The sequence below is a fragment of the Ascaphus truei genome, chromosome 5, assembly GCF_040206685.1.
Source record: "Ascaphus truei isolate aAscTru1 chromosome 5, aAscTru1.hap1, whole genome shotgun sequence".
NCBI classification, from domain to species: Eukaryota; Metazoa; Chordata; class Amphibia; order Anura; family Ascaphidae; genus Ascaphus; species Ascaphus truei.
In genome coordinates, this window is record NC_134487.1 from 189936523 (window position 1) to 189963859 (window position 27337).

At 43.2% G+C, this 27337-nt stretch overlaps 1 protein-coding gene across 1 annotated transcript in view; it reads left to right on the forward strand.

Moving 5' to 3' along the window:
• The window catches only part of FHIP2B (FHF complex subunit HOOK interacting protein 2B), a gene marked incomplete at its 3' end in the record, with an annotated part of 113883 nt that overhangs the window by 35107 nt on the left and 51439 nt on the right, over nucleotides 1–27337 (forward strand). Inside the window, exons 6-8 of the mRNA XM_075599140.1 lie at nucleotides 18182–18301; nucleotides 18871–19067; nucleotides 19917–20028. Of these exons, the coding sequence (XP_075455255.1) occupies nucleotides 18182–18301; nucleotides 18871–19067; nucleotides 19917–20028 (429 nt within the window). The remainder of the gene's footprint in view (nucleotides 1–18181; nucleotides 18302–18870; nucleotides 19068–19916; nucleotides 20029–27337) is intronic.

The following is a 27337-nucleotide window of genomic DNA, read 5'->3' on the forward strand; positions in this document are numbered from 1 at the left end:
AGTACCACTGATATCTCTGGAGCTAATAAAGCAAAAAGAAAGAAGAAGAAAAAGAAAACGGTTCCTCAAGTCACAGGGGAAGTGACCGAGCCACTTGAACCTGCGCTGTCAGCACATGCGTCAGAAAGGCGCCGAGATGTGCTGCATACCGGAGTGACCAGCAGAATTGTCACGGGAACAGTGGCAAAGGAAAAGGAGGAGCAAAGGGAAGCTGAATCCTTGAACCAGGATAAAGAGGCTTTGGTTTCTGCACTCCAAGCTGCCCGCCATGATTATGAAGTCCTGCGGCAGGGATTGATGAAAGAGCGAGAATCGAACGCCGAATTACAGAGGTGTATACTTCCAGCTTTACAGGAGTACGAGGCTTTGAAGAAAACAGAGTCTCTCTTACGGAGTCAGCTGGAAGAGGTGACGACTAGTCTGGAAAAGGCCAACACCGTAATTGCTATCCTAAAACAGAAATATGGGAAGGCTCTACAAGAGGTTCACGCGCTCAGCACAGAGGTGCAAAACTCACGCCTGGAGGGCCACGGTCGCAGCACAGAGCTGTGTACATTGAAGAAAACCTATGAGAATACCCTGAGTAATTTAGAGACTGTAAAAAGAGAGAATGTAAGTCTGACACAGAAAAATTCAGACTTGACTGACCAGATCAGTGAAGGTGATGAGAAGCTTCACCAAGCAGAAAAAGTGGAGAAGCAATTGATCCAGGAAAAGTTAGAAATGCAGGAAGCACTGCAGAATACAGAATCAGCGGCGATCCAGGCGACACAAACTGCAGAGCTCCAAAAAATGGAGGCGCTGATGCAAACCCAGAGCAAGCACCAGAAAGAGGTGAAGACCCTGAGGGAGGTCTGGCACGATCAGGTTGAAGAGCTGCAGAAGCAGATGGCTGAGCGCGAGATACAGTGCGCCAAGAGAGAGGAGGTGTCCGTCCGTCAGGTGGTTTGCCTGACACTGCGCTATAAAAGCGAGATGGCCGATATCTACAAGCAGCTGGACCACACGGCAAATGAGGGGGCCCGGCTGCAGCTGGAGCTGGACAAGACCCGGAAGGAGCACCTGCAGCTGCAGGTCAAGAATAGAGAAAATGAAACAGAGTTAAACCTCGCTCTGAAACAGATGACGGACATGGGAGAAGCGGCTAAAGTGGTTCAGTCGGGCTATCAATCCTACCTCCTAACCAAGCAAGCTGTACGTTCCTATACGTGTATCTTCAATGCTGTTGCAATATTACGATTTGCTATAAAGATGAAGTTGGAGAAAGAGATTCCAAGGCTAAAAGAGACACGGTCACAAAAGGAGACCAGGGAAAGTAAACTCAATGCCCTCACTGATGACAAAGAGGAAGGAGAAAGAATTGACTTTGATTGTGCTGCTGTTATTCCAGAAACAGATAGGCACCCTCCTGAGAATATTCTCCCTGATCTGGGATTCAAAAATCCAGATCCTCAATTTCATTTACGTTGTCCAGAAGATTATCAAACCAGTGGAAACACCCAGGACACCACAGAAGATGTTTTAGCCAAGTGGGTGGCAGTTCCTGAAAACACAAACTTGTTGACAGATCCTGATGACGTGGTTAATATGGACTACGTTTGTACAGAGGCAACTAGGTCTCCAAAACCCAAAGGCCTGATAATGGCCACAAAAGGGAAATCAAAGATTGAAAAGAAAAAACAACGAAGGTTAACACGGCGCCTGAATAGTTCCATATCTCACCAATCTGGACCACACTGTGGAGCCAAGGAGAATCCGGTCCAAGGGTCTCATCAGAAGCTAAAGAAACAGTCCAGTCATTTGCAGGTTGCAGCGGACTTTGAAATAAAGTCAAAGGATGCAATAGACTGGAAGTCAAAAAAAAAATAAATAAATAAATGTTTGGGGGAACTGACCGATTTAATTTTTTTATTACACGTGTGGACTATGTCACGGACACTTAACTTTGCAAATAAGCATTTTTGTCAATATTACAATGTTATATTGGTTCTCTGTGTTGAAAATGTAGCTAAACTACAAATTAATATACAGGGTTGATGGCCCTTAAGATTACAAGGCTGTAGTATAAGAAAAAAAAAAAAAAATATTGGTTGCTTACAATATGGAAAAAAAAAATGCCCTTTTCGGTTGGTAAATTTATAATGAGGTTCATATTCTAGAGTAGAAAACCCAGGGAGGTAATAGAAATTGTCTGGTTTTGTGAATATATTTAGCAGATCCTGGGTTGCAAGAATGTGTGCTAGACATTTATTTTTCAAAATAGTTCCCTAATAGAGAGCAACAAAAAAATATGTTTGCCAAGTATAGTCTCTTATGACGAAACGTATTGTCCATAATTGCCGTGGAAAAAGTTCATATTCGTGTCATGTGAATACTTAATGTTGTACTGAGGAGTTAGCTCAAGTATTTCAGGTAGGACGCTCACCCCAGTGAGGTCCATGGCCGCTCACCCCAGTAGGTGTGAGCTGGGGAGGGGGATATGTGACATAGTCCAAAGATGTTAGGCAGCTTTCTGCCCCATTTTAGAGCAGAAAGTGCAGGAATAGTTACAAATGATCCGTTCCACAGCTTCCCATTAACTCAGGCAGCTGGATGGAAAATCCAGACCACAGATTACCATGGCTCTAGTTCTCCCTCACCTGCTCTTCTAATCACATGCACAGGTATTTAGAGCAGAGAGGTTTTGCATTTCTCTCTCTCTCTCCTTGGAGCCTGGGGGCTGGGGGTGTCGTTACTCTCCTGCATCCAGTATCGAGGTTGACGGCCTCTCCACGTATGACAGTACCAGAGGATTTGCCTGGACCCCACGAACAGATAAGACAAAACAAATGATTACTGCTGTTGCTAAAAGACTGTGCTGTATCTTGTGTCCCTAAAGGAGAGAGCATTGTTTTAAGCTGGGGAACCAGTTTAGTTGGCCAGCAGCTGTTAGAGAGACTGATTCTGATGTGTAGTTAGATCCCTGAAAGGGATAGGATTTGCTTATATGATTTTGGTTTTATTTCTTGAAATAACAGAGTGGGAAATATTGTAACACTGAAATGTGTGAACTGCTGAATGAAAGTATCTGAGTACCTCTAACCTACACATGTTAAAGCTGCAGTACCTTAATTGGATGAAAATAAAGCAGGCAGAAGCCTGAGTTAAGCAGCACAATACTTTGCATGATCCTGTTTGTTGTATAATTAACCCTAGAAGACTGTGTCGGGAAGAACCCAGACAGACGTCAGCACTACAAAAGAGGGGCGTTTGTCACAATATATATATGCGTGTGTCTGTGTGTGTTTAAATAAGTTTAGAAATAAATAAATACTTTAATGTTTTAATAACATTGTACATACACACACACACACACACACACACACACACACACACACACACACATATACATACATTTTCAGCGGCGATAGCAGCGCAAATTCATTCTTTTTCTCATCTCCCTGCCGTGCGCGCGGCACCATTATAGAATGACTGACTAACCTCAGCCAACTAAAACTGCTGCACGCACGGCGTAGCGCACACACGCAGTATAGAACCAGCCTAAGCCATGTAAAGGAGCTAAATTTGTGATTAAATATGTTCTAACCAATAAGTACCCTACCATAAGACTTCGAACCTAAAAAAAACTGGATTCGTTCACACTTATGTAAAAAAAAAAGATAATAGGCTCCTTGAAAATTGGCATATCTCCTAGGTATTTCAAGCACCTGCGAATGAGAAAGCAGAGGTGTCGCAATCTTGATTCAGTGCAGAGTAAATGCGTACTTCAGTATTAGGCGATGCCTTTAATATTTGGTCTAACAATTGATATAATTCCTGATGGAATCTGGATTCACAAATCTTTGTCGCCTCGACTCCAGACCTGCACAAAAGACAAAGAGGGAAGATACATTGTAATCACGTTAACTAAGGGTACTTCCCTAGTTACTCTAGCAAATATATTCACCCCATGTTGGTGAAACTCAACTTCTTATGCAGATTAAGAAAGGGGCTTTGATCTTCGGAGGGGATTTCAATGTTATCTCTAATCACTTGGTGGACAGATCACATTCAAATAGGTGTCAACCAAATAACAGAGACCAATCTAATGCCAATCATTTTCAACAGTTATGTGAATTACATAGATTTACTGATGCCTAGAGACATATGAATCTGATGGGTAGGGATTTTTTATTTCCTCTCAAATCCATAATTCATACTGCCGTATAGACTATATCCTGAAAGATAGTTCTCTAACTGATCAGATAACGCAAGCAAATTAAATTCACATTACCTGGCACCTATGCTGTGCGCAGTGATAACTGACCAGTCAATCATCACTGCAACCGGTAACAGCGCTACCCAGCGACATCAAATCCGGATCTGGTGTGCTGGGACCAGCGGCGGCGGTGATTGAGGAGGAGAAGAAAAAGAAGAATCATTGTCATCGGCGAGCAGGAGGCAGAGGCTATGCGAGGGTCGGGGCAGAGCTGGTTGGAAGACTAGGGTCAGAGATTGTCAGAGCTCTCCTCTACTCTGCCCGTCCCTGCTCTCTATGCACACTGTGGCAATGGGGAGGAGTGTCTGTGTGAGAGTGTATGTGTGTCTCATAGATACACAGTTACATATACACACACACATTGATACAGAGCCGCCGATGGGAGGGGGAGTTGGGTATCCGGAACACCACCACCACCCACGGCTCTTAACTATTTTGTATTTTTGTCCACCCCTGATAGCCTGGGCTCTATATGACTAGACCATCCAATGGAGACTGAATTAAACTTTGTGTAATCCAGAAACTAGGTCTAAAATTCATGGAAAACTCACAGCTTATATTGAAATCAATAGCACCTCCGATATCCCATTCACAACTGTGTGGGAAACACACAAAATTGTGATCCGTGGAGTTTTTATTAGCACAGCCTTCTACAAAAAAAATTGCGAACGTCAGATAGTAGTAAATAGAGAAATAAGATAATTAGAATCTCAACACAAACAACCCACAAAACTGATGTAAGAAAAAACGGATCAGTCTCAGAGGAGAACTTAACCTATTGTAGCAGGATAACATGGAAAAATCCCTAAGGTGGACGAAAAATACGTGTAACAAAGCAAATAAAGATGATTCTCTTCTGGCGAATAATGTATATAGACTTAAAACATATTCAAACATCGATTTGATTTAGGACAAGACCGGGGGCCTGGTCTCGGATCCAAAGTCTATATGGGCATGTTTTGAAGAATACGACCATAAGATGTATAATATTGCAGAGGCCCTGATCCCATTTCCAGAAATAGAGCTGAAATTAAAGACTTTCTAGAGAAAGTGGGTCTTACTCAGATGAAAGACGAGGGTAAATACAAATTGGAGGGGACCATTAACAAAAGAGGAAATAGCTGTGGTGATCAAATCTCTTAAAAACAATACATCTCTTGGTCCTGGTGGACTTCCTAGTATCTATTACAAAAAAATGTCTGCTATTTACATAAGCTTTTGAATTTGTTCATGGAAAAAAATGGCAGAGTTCAATGACTACGGGAAATATTGTGGTGATACACACAGAGGGCAAAAATAAAAAAACGAATTGTGCAAGTTACCATCCAATTTCTCTGCTGAACACTGATCTAAAACTAAATGCAATAAATATTAGCCAATAGATTTGCCGAATTCTTACACCTCCTGGTCCACTACTATCAGGTGGGTTTAGACCCGGGTAAGCAGGCATGGGATAATACCAGGAGAATGATTCATATTATTTAACACACTAATACCTCTAGAACACCTACAGATATACTAATCCTTGATGCTGAAAATACATTTGATAGAATTCATTGGATTTTCATGTTTAATATGTGAAGAGTTTGGCGACCAATTTATAACGGGATTAAAACCATCTATCCGTAACCATCAGCTATAATTAAAGTAGGTGGATACTGTTCTGAGCAAGAAAACATTGCTAATGGTACATACCAGGGGTGCCCTATGCCTCCATTAATCTTTGCCTTAACAATAGAAACAGTTGCTTGTCACATTAGGGATAGCCCGGATATTTCGGGACTGAAGAGTGGCAAATCAGAATATAAGTCTGTTTCGTTTGCAGATGGTTGGGGTCGACCAGACTATCTTGGGGTTGCAAAGCAAAACACAGAGGTTAATAAACGTGAGTTTATTTGGCTAGAGCCAACAGTAGGCAACAAGCACAAAAACAAGACACTAATCCACAATACAGTGACTTGCGTGGTGTCTCCTAACTCGCTAGGTGCAGGATGCTGCCACCAAAATCTGTCTCTAGTCACCAAGACCAGCCTGCAACTTCTGTGGAGCTCGGACTGGCATCACCTTACTGTATATAGTTTCCCAGCCTCCATTCAGAATCATTGAGGACTGGGTTCCGACCAATCAGTGTTGTCGCTGAGCCAATCCCAAGCCAGAGGGGCGTCCGGAACGGACTAATCCGTATGGTGGTGGAGCTGAGTGCCAAAGGACGGCCTGAGGGGCTGGATCACGGAGTTTTGAAAATTAGAACTGACCAATAGGAACCGTGCCAATGGGGCTAGGACAAGATTGTAGGTCCTCAAGATCAATTCCAGGTATCCCGTAGCGTTGGATGCCTTGCTGCTGGGTAGAGAACAATGTTCCAGCCTTGATTTGTGTATCTCCAAGCAGATGGACGTTTCCTTCTCTAGTCTCGCACTGTTCCTGGACACAGCACATTGCCCACACAATAACTAGCCCCCTGACTCCTTGTATTCCTGGTACATAGCCATTGTCCCAGGCTCAGGCATACAATGAGTCACACAAGATAAACCAAAACTGTTGCAAAACACACAGAAATAATGTGTAATGTATAACTGGGGTTGGGGCACGCTCATCCCTAGAATAGCAATTTAACCCTTCACCTAGGGTTGCCCTGTTGACAGGGCAATGCTGCCCCTGCCGTCCCAATGATAAATGCTTTTGTTAACCAGGCCAGCAGTTTCCCTCCCAAACTTATTCCAAAAACTGGGTAGATTCGGAAAACTTTCAAATTTCAAAATTAATTACACAAAATCGAAGACACTATCTTAATATACATCCACACACAGTGAAACTATTACTATACAGTTAGGTCCGGAAATAATTGGATACTGACACAATGGCTGGCGTGATCCGGACTTTAACACGCCTGCAAGCGGCTCAAGCTTACTCTTTCGGGTCAGTACCGCCTCCCCCTCTCAGCTTATTCTTCTGTGCAGCGGGGGCATCACATTAACATTAGATGTTCTTCCAATAGTCTGACGGCTTTGGAGATTATATAGTCTGTTGTACTTGCATTTTTTACGGTATATTTTACGTGTCCATATTTGTACGTTCACTGTGTCAGTGTAGCGGTGTTGGAACCGCGTTTGTTGTTTGTCTGTGGTCTGAGTCCAGACCTTTTTATTATTAAAATTACAATTACACCTAACTATTACATCTGATTCTGATTTTTTAGAGTGTATCTTAATCCTTGGTGCGCTTGGTGTGTGTTTTTGTTTCTTTAATTCAAGGGGTTGAACAAAACTATCGTATAAAACGTTTAGGAATTGCAACCATTTACATGCACAGTCCCCTTATTTCAGGGGCTCAAATATAATTGGACAAATTAACACAATCATAAATAAAATGTTCATTTGTAATACTTTGTTGAGAATTCTTTGCAGGCAATGACTGCTTTAAGTCTGGAATGCATGGACATCACCAAACGCGGGGTTTCCTCCTTTGTGATGCTTTGCCAGGCCTTTACTGCAGCTGTCTTCAGTTCTTGTTTGTTCATGGGTCTTTCTGCCTTAAGTTTTATCTTGAGCAAGTGAAATGCATGCTCGGTCGGGTTGAGACCAGGTGATTGACTCGGCCATTGCAGAATATTCCACTTCTTTGCCTTAAAAAAACTCCTGGGTTGCTTTCGCAGTATGTTTTGGGTCATTGTCCATCTGTAAAGTGAAGCGCCGTTTCATCAACTTCGCTGAATTTGGCTGAATCTAAGCAGACAATATATCCCTATACACTTCAGAATTCATCCGGCTGCTTCTGTCTTCTGTCACATCATCAATAAACTCTAGTGACCCAGTGCCATTGTAAGCCATGCATGCCCATGCGACTTCCTCCACGTGTTTTACAGATTATGTGGTATGCTTCGGATCATGAGCCGTTCCAAGCCTTCTCCATACTTTTTTCTTCCCATCATTCTGGTACAGGTTGATCTTAGTGTCATCTGTCTAAAGAATGCTGTTCCAGAATTGGGCTGGCTTTTTTAGATATTGTTTGGCAACGTCTAATCTGGCCTTTCTATTCTTGAGGCTTGTGAATGGTTTGCACCTTGTGGTGAACCCTCTGTATTTGCTCTCGTGAAGTCTTCTCTTTATGGTAGACTTGGATAATGATATGCCTACCTCCCGGAGATTGTTCTTCACTTTTACTGGATGTTGTGGAGGGGTTTTTCTTTACCATGGAAAGGATCCTACGATCATCCACCACTGTTGTCTTCCGTGGACGTCCAGGCCTTTTTGTGTTGCAGAGCTCACCAGTGCGTTCTTTTTTTCTCAGAATGTACCAAACTGTTGATTTGGCCACTCCTAATGTTCCTGCTATCTCTCTGATGGATTTTCTTTTTTTTTGCAGCCTAAGGATGCCCTGTTTCACTTGCATTGAGAGCTCCTTTGACCGCATGTTGTGGATTCACAGCAACAGCTTCCAAATGTGAATACCACACCTGGAATCAACTCCAGACCTTTTACCTGCTTAATTGATGATGAAATAACTAATTAATAGCCCACCTGTCCATGAAACAGCTTTTGAGTCAATTGTCCAATTACTTTTGGTCCCTTGAAAAAGAGGGGGCTACATATTAAAGAGATGTAATTCCTAAACCCTTCCTCCAATTTGGATGTGAATACCCTCAAATTAAAGCTGATAGACTGCACTTTAAGCACTGTAACTTGAATTTATTTTGGTACAGAGCTGAAATAACAAAACTTGTATCAGTATCCAATTATTTCCGGACCCACTGTATATTATAATTACAATGTAATTTGAACTTCAAATGGCTTGACTCATCCATTAAATAGTTTGGTGTTCACATAACCTCAACTTTTGACACTTTATACTGAGTGAATTTTCCGTCTCTCTTGAAGAGAATCTACAAACATTTACGGACGGGAAATACTTACAATATCTCATGGATAGGTAGATAGGTAGAGTGGCAATAAAAATGAATTTACTCTCCCCATTAAAGCTGAAAACCAAGCAATATCCTACATGTGTGTTTTTTTTTTTTTTAAATAAATCAGTTCGGTACCATAAGAAAATACTTGTAGCATTTAAAACAAACAAACTGCATAATATATTATAATATAACAAGCATTTTTTGTTTCTATTGCAACCATTTACAAAGTCACGTCCCCTTCCTATTCTGAAACAGGCTCTGGCACACCCCTTTTTGAGCAATGCCCTCTCTCTAGCAGTGCACCAATTGTATCTAGTGACTGTCTGGTCACATGATCTTCCCCAAAGAACTTTGCATCTTTGGTCCTCTTCTGCTGCACTGACGGCCATTTAGTGATCCCGAGCCGAATCTTTACCGATTGATCACAGGAGAACAGATCGAACGGCAACTTAGCTAATTACTTATCATTGGGTGGATTGTATTGATGCACATATTAAAGGGTGGGGGGATTGTAAATAGAAAAACAGCAGTTTGGACTTCTGCTTTAATATATACCTATTTATGAGGTTCATTTGAAACTATCAGAAACCATGAGTTAAAGAACTATTATTGCAATATAAAGCTTTATTGCATGTTCCTTTAAACAATACAGCAAACAAAAACATACATAAAACAATAAACACCGCTGTTATCGTTGAGGGTATTGGCTCTCCCTGTAGAAATGAATTGTACATTTGGATGAGATAGGGGGATAAAATAGGTTGGAACATTTTATAATAGATGTTAGAAAAACCGTCCGGGCCCGGTGTTTTTGCTAGCTGAAGGGATTTTATGGCTTGGGAAAGTTCTTCTTGTGTTATGGGTTTGTTGAGGGATTCTGTTTCTTGGGGGGTAAGAGTGGGGAGGTTACAATGGTCTAGGTATTGAGTTATTTTGTTTATGTTTACTGGGTCATGGTCTGGAGGGTGGAGATTGTATAGGTCAGAGTAAAATTTCGCGAATTCCTGGGTTATTTCTTTCTCTAGGTATGTGATTTGACCTTTGTCTGTTTGGATTTTTGCTATCTGGGCTTTTGCTTTAATACCTCGTAGTTAACCCAATTCTCCCTAGACTGATACATATAGATCAAGTAGGATTTGTGTCGGGAAGACAGGCCTCCGACAATACACGCAAAATAGTGGATATAATCGACCACGTGCATCTCTCTGGGTCCAAAGCAATGATCCTAAGCCTCGACGCTGAAAAAGCGTTCGATAGGATTAGGTGGTCCTTCCTAGACCAAACCATGCTGAGGTTTGGATTCTCAGGTCCTTTCCTGGAAGGAGTGAGAGCCCTATATCACAATCCAACAGCATATGTCAAATTAGCAGGGGGGTTTTCAGACCCCATAAAGATTAGAAACGGGACTAGACAAGGCTGCCCGCTCTCACCCCTTTTATTTGCCTTAACTATAGAACCCCTAGCAGCTTCAATCAGAGAAGAACCCAATATAAAAGGAATTAAAATCGGGGACAGAGAACACAAAATTTCACTGTTTGCAGACGACGTAATATTAACTCGCGCGGCCCCCCATACCTCCCTTCCTAACCTCCAACAGCACCTGACACAATTTGGCCAAATATCTGACTATAAAATAAATATGGACAAATCTGAGGCCCTAAATTTAACCCTCCCCCAACAGGATTGGAATCTCATCCAAGCCAATTTCAAATACCGCTGGAGTTCCTCCTACATTAAATACCTAGGTGTCAAAATCTCCACTTCTTACAATACCCTATATCAATACAATTATCCTCCCTTATTCAACCAGATTAAGAAAGACCTGGAAATCTGGAAAAAGCACCAAATCTCATGGTTTGGAAGAATGACGGCAGTAAAAATGAACGTTCTTCCGAGACTGTTGTATAATTTCCAAACCCTCCCAATTTCGATCCCACAAACATCTCTTAAAAACATGCAGTCTGTAATCCTCCAATTTATCTGGAACGACAAGAAGCCCAGAGTCCCACGATCAGTGTTGTTGTCGAGTAGAGACAGAGGAGGCTTGGGGGTCCCCGACCTAGCAAAATACTATCTCGCTGCACAGCTGAAGCAGACTGTAGTTTGGAATTGCGACCCGGCCTTAGCTTCATGGTTAGAGATAGAGACTCACTACGCCTATCCCCTCTCCTTCCAGGTGGCAATGTGGCCTTCTGGTAGCAGCGGGGCTAAACCACCAAGGTTTGCCCTGGGAGCAATGAGATGCACGTGGGAAGCATGGCTTAAATGCAAGGGGAAGTACGGTCTGGTAGCATCCCCCTCACAGCTCACCCCCATCTTTGGGAACCCCAAATTCCCCCCAGGGTGTTCCCCAAGTCAATTCGACCAATTTCAGAGTCGCAATATTAGGATGGTGGCCGACCTGCTGCAGAAAGATGAGATCGCTACGTTTCAGGTGATTAGAAATAAATTTGATATCCAAGGTCTGCACCTTTTTAAATATATGCAGGTCACACACTTCCTTTTATCCCTCTCCCCAACCTCTAAATTCCCCAAATTAACCAAATTCGAATCCCTTTGTACTAAAAGAACATATCAAAAAGGATTGATCTCACAACTATACAAAACACTAGAGTCGCCCTCGACCCCATTCTTCCATCGATACATGCAAAAATGGTCTGAGCAACTAGGTCTATCGGTGGACCTAGAGGACTGGGAGGAGATCTGGGAGCAAGCCCCCAAAACTTAAATTTGCACGACCATAAAAGAAAACATATACAAAATTCTATTTCAATGGTACCTGACTCCCGTTAGACTGAGCCAGATCTACCCCGGCGCAATTGACCTGTGCTGGCGTGGATGTGGTCAAAAGGGCGACATGGCCCATATTTGGTGGTCATGTCCGGAGATACAAAGATTCTGGGCTTTGATCCTGAGTCTTACCAAACAGGTCACAGGACTAACCCTACCCATGGACCCCCTGACCCTGGTGCTGAACAAACCTATCTCAGATCTTCCCCCCCCCGGTGGCAAGACTAATAACGGCTATACTAACGGCAGCTAGGTGCTCCATTGCGGCCGCATGGAAGCAGACAAAAGCCCCCTCTAGAGCTACGGTCACCAGAAGGATCAATCAAGTAATGATGATGGAGAAACTAACTGCCCTCATCCAAAAAAAAATACCCCAATTTCTGAATACCTGGGATCCCTGGCTAGCAAACTAGTCCCGACCCGGTGGAGCCGCGGAGGTAGGAGCGTACTATCCCCCCCCCTCCCTCTCCCCTTCCCCCCCTGATCCAGGTTGAGAAGAAGTTCAACTGGAACCTGACTCAAGACTTCCCCCCCTCCCGGCAGTCTTCCCCCCCACCCCCCCCTACCGAACCCCCTGTATGTCCTCCCACCTCTTCCCCTTCCCCAGTTAATCCCTTTTGCCCAGTAAAAAGAAAATGTTTTATGGACACACACACTCAGCATGTGAAAAGCTACACTGTCATGGGATCATGACACCCTTACCTGTGTTGTACTACCTTATTGTGTTCAATAAAAAAATTGATACAAAAAAAAACCAATAAACACCTATCCATGTGTAAGGGCTTAATTACTTCCCCAGTCCCTCTCTGCAAGGCTGGGGGGGGGGAGGGGGGAAGCCCCATACCCACTTATCTCCCTAAAGTCTCAGCAGTACCTTAACACTTTTGTCTTGCTCGCAGAACACAGCCCTCCTTTTCCTTATGGCAGCTCCATTGTGAGCTATGGAATTTACTTGTTTCTCATAGTTATATAGTAGATGAGGTTGAAAAAAGACATATGTCCATCAAGTGCAACCTATGCTAAATTTAGACAACAGATACTTTATCCTATATCTATACTTACTTATTGATCCAGAGGAAGGCAAACAAAAAACTCCAGTGACATATCATCCAATGATATCTCATAAGGGGAAAAATTAAATTCCTTCCTGACTCCAATAATTGGCAATAGGATTAATCCCTGGATCAACATCCTTCCCATGTATACTTATTTGGTATATCCCTGTATACCTTTCCCATCTAAAAAGATGTCCAACCTTTTTTTGAACAAATCTATTGAATCTGCCATCACAGTCTCCATGGGTAATGAATTCCACATTTTAACTGCCCTTTGTCACGCCTGTATGCCCGCAGACCTGGCAAGACCCCAATACTGAGGTGGGAACGGTATTACCACACACCCACAGCAGTGGGAGCAAGCCCGGGGTGTGGTATGGCGTTGCTGGGCCTGTTGGAAAATAGTAGTATACTTGCAACGTCTTGGTGGTATAACGTAAGAATGGTAGTGTCCGTGCGCCAAAGTCCAGGGATCCAGAAAGCAGAGTAGTCAAGTTCGTAAGCCAAGTCCAAGGGTTCCAGAGGTCAGCAAAGTAGAGTTCGTAGCAAGATTCTAGGGTAACAGCGTGTAGGGGTCAAAACCAGGGAGATCCAAAGATAAGCAGGCGCAGGTACAGGCTGGAACACAGAGAGAGCAAAGCATAGGACGGCACACACAGGGATAACAGGAACTATGCAGAGCAACGATAGAGAGGACAGACAGGGATTATAAAGGAGGGAACACCAATAGGAGAGAGAGGAGGAGCAGACGGAGACGTGGGAGACAGCAGGGATAGGTCAGGAGGAGAAGAGGAGGAGACAGGGGAGTCGGACAGAGAGATTGCTTGCAGGGCATGGGAGGAGCAGTTCAGAGGCTGACAGGCTTTAGAAAAGGAGCGTGTGCGCGCGCCCTCTGTAAACTGAGAGTGCGCGCGCACAGGCTGCGTCACGATACGCGCGGAGAGCCGCGCCGCAGACACACCTGCGGAAGGGAACGGAGGAACGGAAGAGATAGCCACCAGAGGTGAGGGAATAGAAGCGGACACTGAGGGGACCTGAGAGCGGGGAGTGTCGCCGCAGGGGCTCGGGGAACGTGCGGGTGCGCGAGACTTACGGGGCGCGCGCTGAGGCAAGGGAACGGCGTCAGAGGTTGCCGGAGTGGGCAAGCGAAGGGAGGTTGGGAGGGGAAGGGACAGAGAGGGTGATGTCAGGAGCATAAGAAGGGGAAGGAATCCCCTGAACCGTCACACCCTTACTTTAAAGAACCCTTTCCTTTGTTGCTGGGGAAATCTCCTTTCCTCCAACCTTAATGAATGGCCCTGAGTACTTTGTACTGCCCGTGGGATGAACAGTTCTTTTGAAAGCTCGTTGTACTGTCCCCGAATATATTTGTATATAGTTATCATATCCCCTCTAAGACGCCTCTTTTCTAATGTAAATAAATCTAATTTAGCTAGCCTCTCCTCATGTTAGATTGTCCACCCCCTTTATTAATTTGGTGGCTCTTCGCTGCACTCTCTCTATTTCCATAATGTCTTTTCTTAGGATTGGTGCCCAAAATTGTACTCCATATTCAAGGTGTGGTCTTACTAATGCTTTATAAAGGGACATAATTATGTTTACTTCCCTTCCATCCATTGCCCGTTTGATGCAAGATAAGATCTTGTTTGCCTTTGCAGCTACTGCATGACTTTGGGCACTATTGCTAAGCCTGCTGTCTGCAAGCACTCCTAAATCCTTCTCCATCAAGGATTCCCCCACTATATCTACATTTAATTTGTAAGTCGCCTGTTTATTCTTGCATCCCAAATGCATAACCTTACATTTATCTGTATTAAACCTCATCTGCCATTTACCTGCCCATGTTTCCAGTCTCTCCAAGTCCTTCTGAAGAGACATTACATCCTGCTTTTTCTAAAAGTCCTTATCAGCCAGGTGGAGTCTGGTTAATTGCCTGTGTGCAATTAACCAGCATGCTGCTGAATTTAGAAACAGTTTCTCTTCATCAGTGATAAGTCCCCTGTTACATACCTCCCCTGTTTGTGGGAATCTCGGGCTTACCACGACCAAAGCCCATTCTTCCACTCTCCCCCGAGATATCTCTGCAGCTCGATTGAGAGTGGATGGAGGAAGAGAACCCTCAGTCCCGCTGGGATTGAAGCCCTTTCTCGAGGTTATTAGTGTCTCCTCCAGAAGGTGCTTGAAATCAGCACTCCTCAGTCTCTCAAGGAGGACTTTTTCCAAGTATAGTCTTTCTACTGACCGCGTGGTCATGAGATTTCCCCAGCATCAGGTGATCCTCTCTTTGTAGGCAGACTGTATGGCAAAAGTCGCAGAGCGTTTACTCAAATAGCTTTCTCTCGCCATCTTTTCCATGGACTCCATTTTAGCACTAAATGTCCGTTCATTATAACCCTGGCTCAGGTCTTGCACAGCCTGTCAGCTTAATTTTGAGTTCTGTCTGATGTCCATAATCTATTTCTGCTATCCTAGATTTGTGCCATTTCATGGTATCACTTAAAGAGCGTTCAAGAATAGCTATTTGAGTTTTCAGCTCTTGAAGCTGTCCTTCTGCGCTTCTTTTTCCACTCAATGCAGTTGCCAGTTCAGCTTCTTTGGAATTGAGTTGCGATTCCACATCTCCCAGTTGACTCAGAGCAAGGCTTACATCTGTTTCCTTTTCTCTATTTCTGACCTGTAGCTGCTGGTGCTCCTCCTGGACATTGTCCAGCTTCAGCCATAGCCGGGCCCTATGTGTCATTTATGGGAGGGTGGCGGGGAAAGAGGTTGGGAAGGCCCTGCCTAGCTGCTTACATAAGTAATAGAAACTTAAAGTGGTGCTATCAGGGATGGATAGTGGAGATAATATATACAAAAAAAAAAAGAAGAGAGAGAATCCCTATCGATGCACACACCTATACTAGGTATCAAAATAATAAAGTTTTATTCATAATAGAAAACATGAACTGATTAAAACTTCAAAAGTAGCGCTAGACTTTAAAAGCCAATGGTATATTGCCTGTTGACAAGAGATAGTGGCATGAATGCTCAAATCTACCTCCTATGTAATCCTACACAAGGTATTATTGTGTGGTACGGATTCTCTCACACTGTGCCATATATGGGTGCTCGTAAGTATGAGTTGCTGACAATTAGGTAAGTAACGTCGGAGTTCCAAAGAACTCACTGAACAGGGAGGTAATGTTTGATATATAAGCCAATCGACTTGGTATATGGTAGATCTTATTGTATATACCAAATAATCCAAGCAGGTAGATTGAAAATGCTGGTGATTTGTAACTGTGCAGACAGCATATAGTCACCTGCTAAGGTAGATTTACCAAAGCTATTCACACATACGTTAGGCGAATACTTTTACCTCTAATACGTTGGTGAAGGGTTAATTGCCACAGGCGTCTGTAACAAAAAAAGGGTATGTACCCTATGAAATCACATAGGCATATATTAATCCAATCTGTTGTCAGTGTTATATACAAACATACATAAGGCTACTTACTGTGTGTTACCTTATGATCCATCTGGTGGTGGATACGCGGTGCACACAAATTGTCAGCTCGGCTATATATCTCTACATCTAAAGACACACTGCAGAGTATAAACTATCTCCTGCTAGTGAGATCCACATATAGCCCACATAATTGTTAACTATTAGTTATTGGCTTGCTTGTAATGCCAGCTGAGATAGACCAAACACCTTTGCGTCGGTCGCGCTACTGATGTCACGCTGATATCATACCCGACGCGTTTCGTTCCTGCTTCGAGGGTGGGCGGGTCACTGCTCCCGGCGGCTTTATGTATGCGCGCCGTTACCATGGCAACCTATTGCGTCGGTTATTCACCTTGATATTTGGCGCGCAATCCGTAGCCAACCGGGAGAGGTATTCGTGTATACCCAATTAAGAACACAGACTCCTAATGATCCATTGAACATAATAATAAAATAGAGTAAACATATACAAATAATAAAAGGCTGCAAAAGAGGGGCAAAAATCCCTGGTTGGGCAAGGACAGGCTCTCATAAAGCATACTGTGATGTTAGCAGGAGTAAACAAAGTAACAGGTATTGGCCACATAGTTATATACTTGCGCATAGACACACAAAGTCTAGATGCCCAATAAAGTAAATTCACAGAGTAAGGTGCAGTCAGATACTGTTAAATGTATCCAATTTGGACACTGGTTGCATACTCATTTTAGGTTGGTTAAGGTGTGAATTAAGCATCCTGAAAGCGATGTTTTAGTTCTTCTAGTATATAAGCAGAGTCTCTGTAGAACGGCCTATTGGGGTAGCTAGTGTAGTTATTCCATTGCAAGAACACACACGCACACATATATATATATCTATATAGATATACCATAGATATAGATATATATGTATGTATAAACACATATATGCACAGACAGATGATACATACAGTTTATGATAGTGGCTGATTCATGTTATTCATCTGTCAGATATACTCAGAGACCCCAAGATATAAGTGTATATGCTAATACCAAATGCCACACTATTTTGCCCTTATAGAAGATGACGTTAAGGAACCGTAAGGGGTGGTAGCATATTGGAACATAAGGGATGATGCATATATATGTAGTCAGATGATGGTGTTGAGGATATACAGTACATGCCAGATCTTTAAAGGAAGTCAGAATATACAAAACCCTCATTTAAACCTCTTGGTGAGAGGGTTCCCAAGGTGTATATCCACCGTGATTCCTATTTCAGAAGGGCTGTATATAAATCTCCTTTACGAGCCCCAGGCATTCTATGATCTATCCCTCGAAATGACAGATAGGTAGCATCGCCTCCATGTTTAAGATTAATGTATCTTTCCACTGGTACATCCTTTTTGGTCTTGACCGTACTGACGTGTTCTAGGATTCTTCTGCATAGTCATACGTGTGACCCCCCCCCCCTCTCCTACCCCCCACCGTATGCACTCCCCCTGTACCATTCTCTTTGTTCTGTACAGAATCGGCCACCTGAACACAAACACGTTACATACACGGGCACACGTGCATGGACACATGTATGTACTCAAACATATAGACACACACATGCACATCGTCCCATTTAGCGTTGCTTTGGATAACGTTCGCTGCATTATGCCTCTTCTGTATTATGTATGTCTGGAATTTGTGTGACCTTTAACCTGCCTTTGCTTACAGAGGGAGAGTGTGAGGGGGGCTTTGTCTGCTGGGAGTGAGGAGGGGGGAGCAGTCAGACCCCAGAACGGCAAACCCAAACAGAACCTTTTCACAGCTCTGCTGAGGCTCTGCCACTGTCAGGTAACTGAGAGGGGAAGGGATGAGAAGGGGGAGAACGTTTAGAGGGGGAAAGAGAGACAGCGGGAGAGGTAGAAAGAAGATGTGGGAGAGTAGTGAAGAGGGAGAGATAGTGGGGAGACACAAAGATAGACAAGAGGGAGGGGGAGAGAGGTGGAAAGGGGGAGAAGAGAGGGATAGATGATGAAAGGGACGGGGAGAGGGGAGGCAGAGAGAGGTTGATAAAGGGGAGATGGATAGAGAGTAAGAGAGGAGAGAGATATTGTATAATAGAAAGGAGAGGGGGAAACAAAGGGGGGAGGGGATGGAAAGGAGAAGACTGGAAAAATGAGAGGGAGGACAGAGAAAGTGAGAGAAGAGAAAGATGATTGGGAAGAGGAAGAGAGAAGGCTGAAAGGTGGGGAAATGGAGAGAAAGATGGACAGAGTAAGATAAAAGGGAGAAGTGAAGGAATGGTGAGAGTGAGGAAGAGGGGGAAAGAGAGGGTGGGGGACAGTCAGCGAGGTACTTCTGCAATGACCTGTCTCCCATCTCTTCTCCCTGTTCCCCCTTCCCCCCACCCCCCATCACAGAGGGGCCGCCTGGCTGTGCGTGCGCGAGAGGCTCTACTGGGAGTGCTCCGCGCTGCGCAGGAGGAGGGTCCGACACGTCTGATCGCGCAGAGTGAGCTGAGTCAGTGTCTGACGGAGCACCTGTGTGACCTGCACCGCAACATCCCACCCAGCACTTACCCCAGTGACATCACCACCCAGGAGGGCACGGACTGGAGGTCTGAGCCGCAGAGCATCGCTCCACTAACACCTTATACAGAGCCGCAGAGCATCGCTCCACTAACACCTTATACAGAGCCGCAGAGCATCGCTGCACTAACAACTTATACAGAGCCGCAGAGCATCGCTCCACTAACACCTTATACAGAGCCGCAGAGCATTGCTTCACTAACACCTCCTCTTATACAGAGCCGCAGAGCATCGCTCCACTAACACCTTATACAGAGCCACAGAGCATTGCTCCACTAACACCTCCTCTTATACAGAGCCGCAGAGCATCGCTCCACTAACACCTTATACAGAGCCACAGAGCATTGCTCCACTAACACCTCCTCTTATACAGAGCCGCAGAGCATCGCTCCACTAACACCTTATACAGAGCCACAGAGCATTGCTCCACTAACACCTCCTCTTATACAGAGCCGCAGAGCATCGCTCCACTAACACCTTATACAGAGCCGCAGAGCATCACTCCACTAACACCTTATACAGAGCCACAGAGCATTGCTCCACTAACACCTCCTCTTATACAGAGCCGCAGAGCATCGCTCCACTAACACCTCCTCTTATACAGATCCGCAGAGCATCGCTCCACTAACACCTCCTCTTATACAGCGCTGCAGAGCATCGCTCCACTAACACCTCCTCTTATACAGAGCCGCAGCATTATTACAATAACACTTCCAGTCTTACATTAACATACGCCCACAAATACATATACTAACAAGGCAGTGCAAGCCGTTTCCCTGCAGAGCGTCGCAGTGTATGACGTTTCCCTGCAGAGCGTCGCATTGTATGACGTTTCCCTGCAGAGCGTCGCAGTGTATGACGTTTCCCTTCCTCTGCAGGACAGAAAGCAGCACGCAGGAGGAGGGGGAAATGCTCTGCGAGTCTGCGGCTCTGCGCAGGTTCCTGTGCTGGGTGGAATATAGTAACAGTCTGGTGCGGGAGTCACATGAGGTGATGGGCCTGGAGACTGCCCCCTCACCCCCAGACATTACTATTCCCCCTGACATTACTACCCCTCTCCAACATTACTCACCCCCCCAACATGACTACCCCTCTCCAACATTACTCACCCCCCCAACATGACTACCCCTCTCCAACATTACTCACCCCCCCCCAACATGACTACCCCTCTCCAACATTACTCACCCCCCCCCAACATGACTACCCCTCTCCAACATTACTCACCCCCCCAACATGACTACCCCTCTCCAACATTACTCACCCCCCCCAACATGACTACCCCTCTCCAACATTACTCACCCCCCCCCCCCAACATGACTACCCCTCTCCAACATTACTCACCCCCCCCCAACATGACTACCCCTCTCCAACATTACTCACCCCCGACATTACTACCCCTCTCCAACATTACTCACCCCCCCAACATTACTACCCCTCTCCAACATTACTCACCCCCCCCCCAACATGACTACCCCTCTCCAACATTACTCACCCCCGACATTACTACCCCTCTCCAACATTACTCACCCCCCAACATTACTACCCCTCTCCAACATTATGTCCCCCCCCCGACATTACTGCCCCCCCCCCACCAACATTACTCTCCCCCAGGTATTTAAAAACAACAAAACAGGCAGCGCTACCCACAATAGTATGACAGAGTATATATTACCTTATGTATAAATGACCAAACATGCATAAGGGGCTGCCCAAGATACAAAAAACTGACCCCCTGGTCAGAACTATAGTATGGAAAGGGAAAGTATCTACTGGCGCCAATTAAGATATATACTGCAAAAGGATATAAGAAAACCAAGCCTGTTGGCTGTAGACACGAAACTCCTCACGTTGTGCTTAAAGAAAAGAAAAAGCACAACACATAGCGTAATACTGTGACTATAAGCGGACAACACTTAACAACATGTAACAGCTGAAAAATAAATTGGTGAAATCTCAATATTAAAACATTTAATAACAATTATAAATAATATATATTACACACGGACATTTAATAAACAAATAATGCGATAAAAATAGAAGCACTCTGCACCGCCGATGGAGATAGTAGCAATGCCTACTCACCAGATGGAATGAGTAAGTAGGCGGTGGATAATTTTGAGAGTATCCCCTCTCGTTTGTAAAGCTGCTCTCTGCTGGCTGGCGTCTCTGGGACCGTAAGTGTGGAGATCTTGGTACGGTGCCTTCCGCGACTCACTTGGGAAGACGCCCAGGAGGTGATGAACAGCAACAGCTGATTCAATACGCCGTCGACATCAGCAGGAAAACCAGTTAGCAGCAAACGCAGATTCAGCAGCAGCAGCTGATGCAGCACGCCGTCGGTGTCAGCGGGCTGGCTGGTCTGCTGCAAGCGCAGATGGAACTGAGCGTGGGGATACAATCTCCAAAGTGTAGAGTGCTAAAACGCCACCCTACGCGTTTCGAAAGGCTCTCTGCTTTCTTCCTCAGGGGTATATAAAATATGGAGTCCAACATAGTCCCTTAAATACAAAATCTGTGATTTACAGGGATTGATTTCACCTGCAGTCCAAAAGCACTTGTGCAATAGGTGTAATGAGGAAGTCCTTAGACATAGTAATTCTGTCACCTGTGCTTTGAAAATGTTCATATAAAGTGCTACTGCAAGTAGTTATAATCAGCTGTTACATTTAACAAACAATTGAAACATACATTACTCATATTAACATACAACAATTAACATATATAAAATAAGAGGATAATAATAGGCTTATGTGTGTGTGAATATACTCTATTCTACTAAATAATTAAAGGAGATGTTTAAATCTAACCTATTCGTGACCTATTAAATTATAAGTGAATTAATGATATATTATATATTCTAAGTGTATTGTCTAAGTGATTATGTTATTAAATAATAAACTATGTGAATATTTATATATATTGATTATTTAAAGTGCTCATATTCTTTTATTATACTAAAAGTCAAGTATTTGAGGAGTACTATAATATTAATATATGAACTTTATGGGCTGGATTATCTAATGGATAATCTGATCATTAACCTACCAAAAAGGATTTTAAATCAAATTCTACATTTAGGCCCATTGGGGATAGAGTACGTAATTCATAAATCCAATAGGATTCTCTTCTCCCCAATAGGCTTAAAGTATTTCCTCCTCTCCAATGTGGAGTGATATACTCGATGGCCACACATTTTAGACCCTTAGGATCTTGATTGTGCACTCGAAGAAAATGATTAGAAACATTGTGTGTAACTAAACCAGTTTTAATATTATATATATGTTCATACAAACGTCTTTTAATAGCTCTAGAGGTCATACCCACATACTGCAGACCACATGGACATTCAAGCAAATAAATAACGAAAGAACTGTTGCATGTAATATGTTGCTTAATTTTATAACTTTTTTGAGATTTGTTTGAAATGAAATCAGATTTCTTAGTGCTATATTTACATGCGGTACATTTGTTACAGGGGAAATATCCCGCACAGGGTACCATTTTTCTATGAGTAGGTTGCAGCGGTGGACAGCTAGGTGCCAGTCTCTGACCTATATTTGGAGCTTTAGTAAAAATAATATGTGGATAATCGGGTAAAATGCCCTCTAGATCTTTATCCTTTTTTAATATTGGCCAATATTTTTTAAGAGTTTTACGTATACTATGAGCCATCTGGTTAAATTGAGTAACAAATGACAAATTTCCTGATGTATTAATATTTTTATTTTTATTTTTGTATTGTAAGAGACTGGTCCTGTCCATCGCTGCAACCTCAGCAATGGTTGTGTCTAAATCAAGCGGGGGATATTTCCTCTCCAGAAATTTTTTCTTAAGATCTGCTGCCTGGGTTTTGAATGTGTCTGGATGGGAGCTGTTTCTTTTTAGTCGAATGAACTGTCCCTTAGGAATATTTTTGACCCATGTGGGATTATGGTGACTTTGTGCATGTAAATAATTGTTTGACTGAACCGGTTTAAAATACGTGCTGGTGTGAATGCAATTATTTTTAATAGTTAACTCTAAATCTAAAAATTGTATTTTGTTAGGGCTTGTGATGAATGTGAATTTTAAATTATTATTATTATTATTCATGTATAATTGAAACTGTGATAACTGTGCTTGTGTACCTGACCAAATAAAAATGATATCATCTATGTAGCGCCGCCACAGTATAGTATAGTATAGTATAGTGCAAACTTGGTACTGTGGCGGCGCTACATAGATGATATCATTTTTATTTGGTCAGGTACACAAGCACAGTTATCACAGTTTCAATTATACATGAATAATAATAATAATAATTTAAAATTCACATTCATCACAAGCCCTAACAAAATACAATTTTTAGATTTAGAGTTAACTATTAAAAATAATTGCATTCACACCAGCACGTATTTTAAACCGGTTCAGTCAAACAATTATTTACATGCACAAAGTCACCATAATCCCACATGGGTCAAAAATATTCCTAAGGGACAGTTCATTCGACTAAAAAGAAACAGCTCCCATCCAGACACATTCAAAACCCAGGCAGCAGATCTTAAGAAAAAATTTCTGGAGAGGAAATATCCCCCGCTTGATTTAGACACAACCATTGCTGAGGTTGCAGCGATGGACAGGACCAGTCTCTTACAATACAAAAATAAAAATAAAAATATTAATACATCAGGAAATTTGTCATTTGTTACTCAATTTAACCAGATGGCTCCTAGTATACGTAAAACTCTTAAAAAATATTGGCCAATATTAAAAAAGGATAAAGATCTAGAGGGCATTTTACCCGATTATCCACATATTATTTTTACTAAAGCTCCAAATATAGGTCAGAGACTGGCACCTAGCTGTCCACCGCTGCAACCTACTCATAGAAAAATGGTACCCTGTGCGGGATATTTCCCCTGTAACAAATGTACCGCATGTAAATATAGCACTAAGAAATCTGATTTCATTTCAAACAAATCTCAAAAAAGTTATAAAATTAAGCAACATATTACATGCAACAGTTCTTTCGTTATTTATTTGCTTGAATGTCCATGTGGTCTGCAGTATGTGGGTATGACCTCTAGAGCTATTAAAAGACGTTTGTATGAACATATATATAATATTAAAACTGGTTTAGTTACACACAATGTTTCTAATCATTTTCTTCGAGTGCACAATCAAGATCCTAAGGGTCTAAAATGTGTGGCCATCGAGTATATCACTCCACATTGGAGAGGAGGAAATACTTTAAGCCTATTGGGGAGAAGAGAATCCTATTGGATTTATGAATTACGTACTCTATCCCCAATGGGCCTAAATGTAGAATTTGATTTAAAATCCTTTTTGGTAGGTTAATGATCAGATTATCCATTAGATAATCCAGCCCATAAAGTTCATATATTAATATTATAGTACTCCTCAAATACTTGACTTTTAGTATAATAAAAGAATATGAGCACTTTAAATAATCAATATATATAAATATTCACATAGTTTATTATTTAATAACATAATCACTTAGACAATACACTTAGAATATATAATATATCATTAATTCACTTATAATTTAATAGGTCACGAATAGGTTAGATTTAAACATCTCCTTTAATTATTTAGTAGAATAGAGTATATTCACACACACATAAGCCTATTATTATCCTCTTATTTTATATATGTTAATTGTTGTATGTTAATATGAGTAATGTATGTTTCAATTGTTTGTTAAATGTAACAGCTGATTATAACTACTTGCAGTAGCACTTTATATGAACATTTTCAAAGCACAGGTGACAGAATTACTATGTCTAAGGACTTCCTCATTACACCTATTGCACAAGTGCTTTTGGACTGCAGGTGAAATCAATCCCTGTAAATCACAGATTTTGTATTTAAGGGACTATGTTGGACTCCATATTTTATATACCCCTGAGGAAGAAAGCAGAGAGCCTTTCGAAACGCGTAGGGTGGCGTTTTAGCACTCTACACTTTGGAGATTGTATCCCCACGCTCAGTTCCATCTGCGCTTGCAGCAGACCAGCCAGCCCGCTGACACCGACGGCGTGCTGCATCAGCTGCTGCTGCTGAATCTGCGTTTGCTGCTAACTGGTTTTCCTGCTGATGTCGACGGCGTATTGAATCAGCTGTTGCTGTTCATCACCTCCTGGGCGTCTTCCCAAGTGAGTCGCGGAAGGCACCGTACCAAGATCTCCACACTTACGGTCCCAGAGACGCCAGCCAGCAGAGAGCAGCTTTACAAACGAGAGGGGATACTCTCAAAATTATCCACCGCCTACTTACTCATTCCATCTGGTGAGTAGGCATTGCTACTATCTCCATCGGCGGTGCAGAGTGCTTCTATTTTTATCGCATTATTTGTTTATTAAATGTCCGTGTGTAATATATATTATTTATAATTGTTATTAAATGTTTTAATATTGAGATTTCACCAATTTATTTTTCAGCTGTTACATGTTGTTAAGTGTTGTCCGCTTATAGTCACAGTATTACGCTATGTGTTGTGCTTTTTCTTTTCTTTAAGCACAACGTGAGGAGTTTCGTGTCTACAGCCAACAGGCTTGGTTTTCTTATATCCTTTTGCAGTATATATCTTAATTGGCGCCAGTAGATACTTTCCCTTTCCATTCTCCCCCAGGTATTAGTACTCCACCTGACATTACTATTCCACCTGCAACATTACTACCTCTCTCCAACAATACTTCCTCAACATTATTGCTCCCTCCAACATAACTACTCCCCCCAACATTATTACTCCCCCCAACATTATTACTCGTCTCAAACATTACTGCCCCCCCCAGATATTACTACTCCCCCCTGACATTAATGCCCACTGACATTACTACTCCCACGACATTACAGTACCACCCCTCTCCAACAATACTTCCTCCCCAGCCATTACTACTCTCCTCCAACATTACTGCCACCCCAGATATTACTACTCCCCTCCAACATTACTGCCACCTCAGATATTACTACTCCCCTCCAACATTACTGCCACCCCAGATATTACTACTCCCCTCCAACATTACTGCCACCCCAGATATTACTACTCCCCTCCAACAATACTTCCTCCCCAGCCATTACTACTCCCCTCCAACATTACTGCCACCTCAGATATTACTACTCCCCTCCAACATTACTGCCACCTCAGATATTACTACTCCCCTCCAACATTACTGCCACCCCAGATATTACTACTCCCCTCCAACATTACTGCCACCCCAGATATTAATACTCTCCTCCAACATTACTGCCACCCCAGATATTACTACTCCCCTCCAACATTACTGCCACCCGATATTACTACTCCCCTCCAACATTACTGCCTCCCCAGATATTAGTACTCCCCTCCAACATTACTGCCACCTCAGATATTACTACTCCCCTCCAACATTACTGCCACCCCAGATATTACTACTCTCCTCCAACATTACTGCCACCCCAGATATTACTACTCCCCTCCAACATTACTGCCACCCCAGATATTACTACTCCCCTCCAACATTACTGCCACCCCAGATATTACTACTCCCCTCCAACATTACTGCCACCCCAGATATTACTACTCCCCTCCAACATTACTGCCACCCCAGATATTACTACTCCCCCCCAACATGACTACCCCTCTCCAACATTACTCACCGCTGACATTACTACCCCTCTCCAACATTACTCACCCCCCCAACATTACTCACCCCCCCCCCAACATGACTACCCCTCTCCAACATTACTCACCCCCCCAACATGACTACCCCTCTCCAACATTACTCACCCCCCCCAACATGACTACCCCTCTCCAACATTACTCACCCCCCCCCCAACATGACTACCCCTCTCCAACATTACTCACCCCCGACATTACTACCCCTCTCCAACATTACTCACCCCCCCCAACATTACTACCCCTCTCCAACATTACTCACCCCCGACATTACTACCCCTCTCCAACATTACTCACCCGTCCAACATTACTACCCCTCTCCAACATTACTCACCCCCCCCAACATGACTACCCCTCTCCAACATTACTCACCCCCGACATTACTACCCCTCTCCAACATTACTCACCCCCCAACATTACTACCCCTCTCCAACATTATGTCCCCCCCCGACATTACTGCCCCCCCCCACCAACATTACTCTCCCCCACGTATTAGTACTCCACCTGACATTACTATTCCACCTGCAACATTACTACCTCTCTCCAACAATACTTCCTCAACATTATTGCTCCCTCCAACATAACTACTCCCCCCAACATTATTACTCCCCCCAACATTATTACTCGTCTCAAACATTA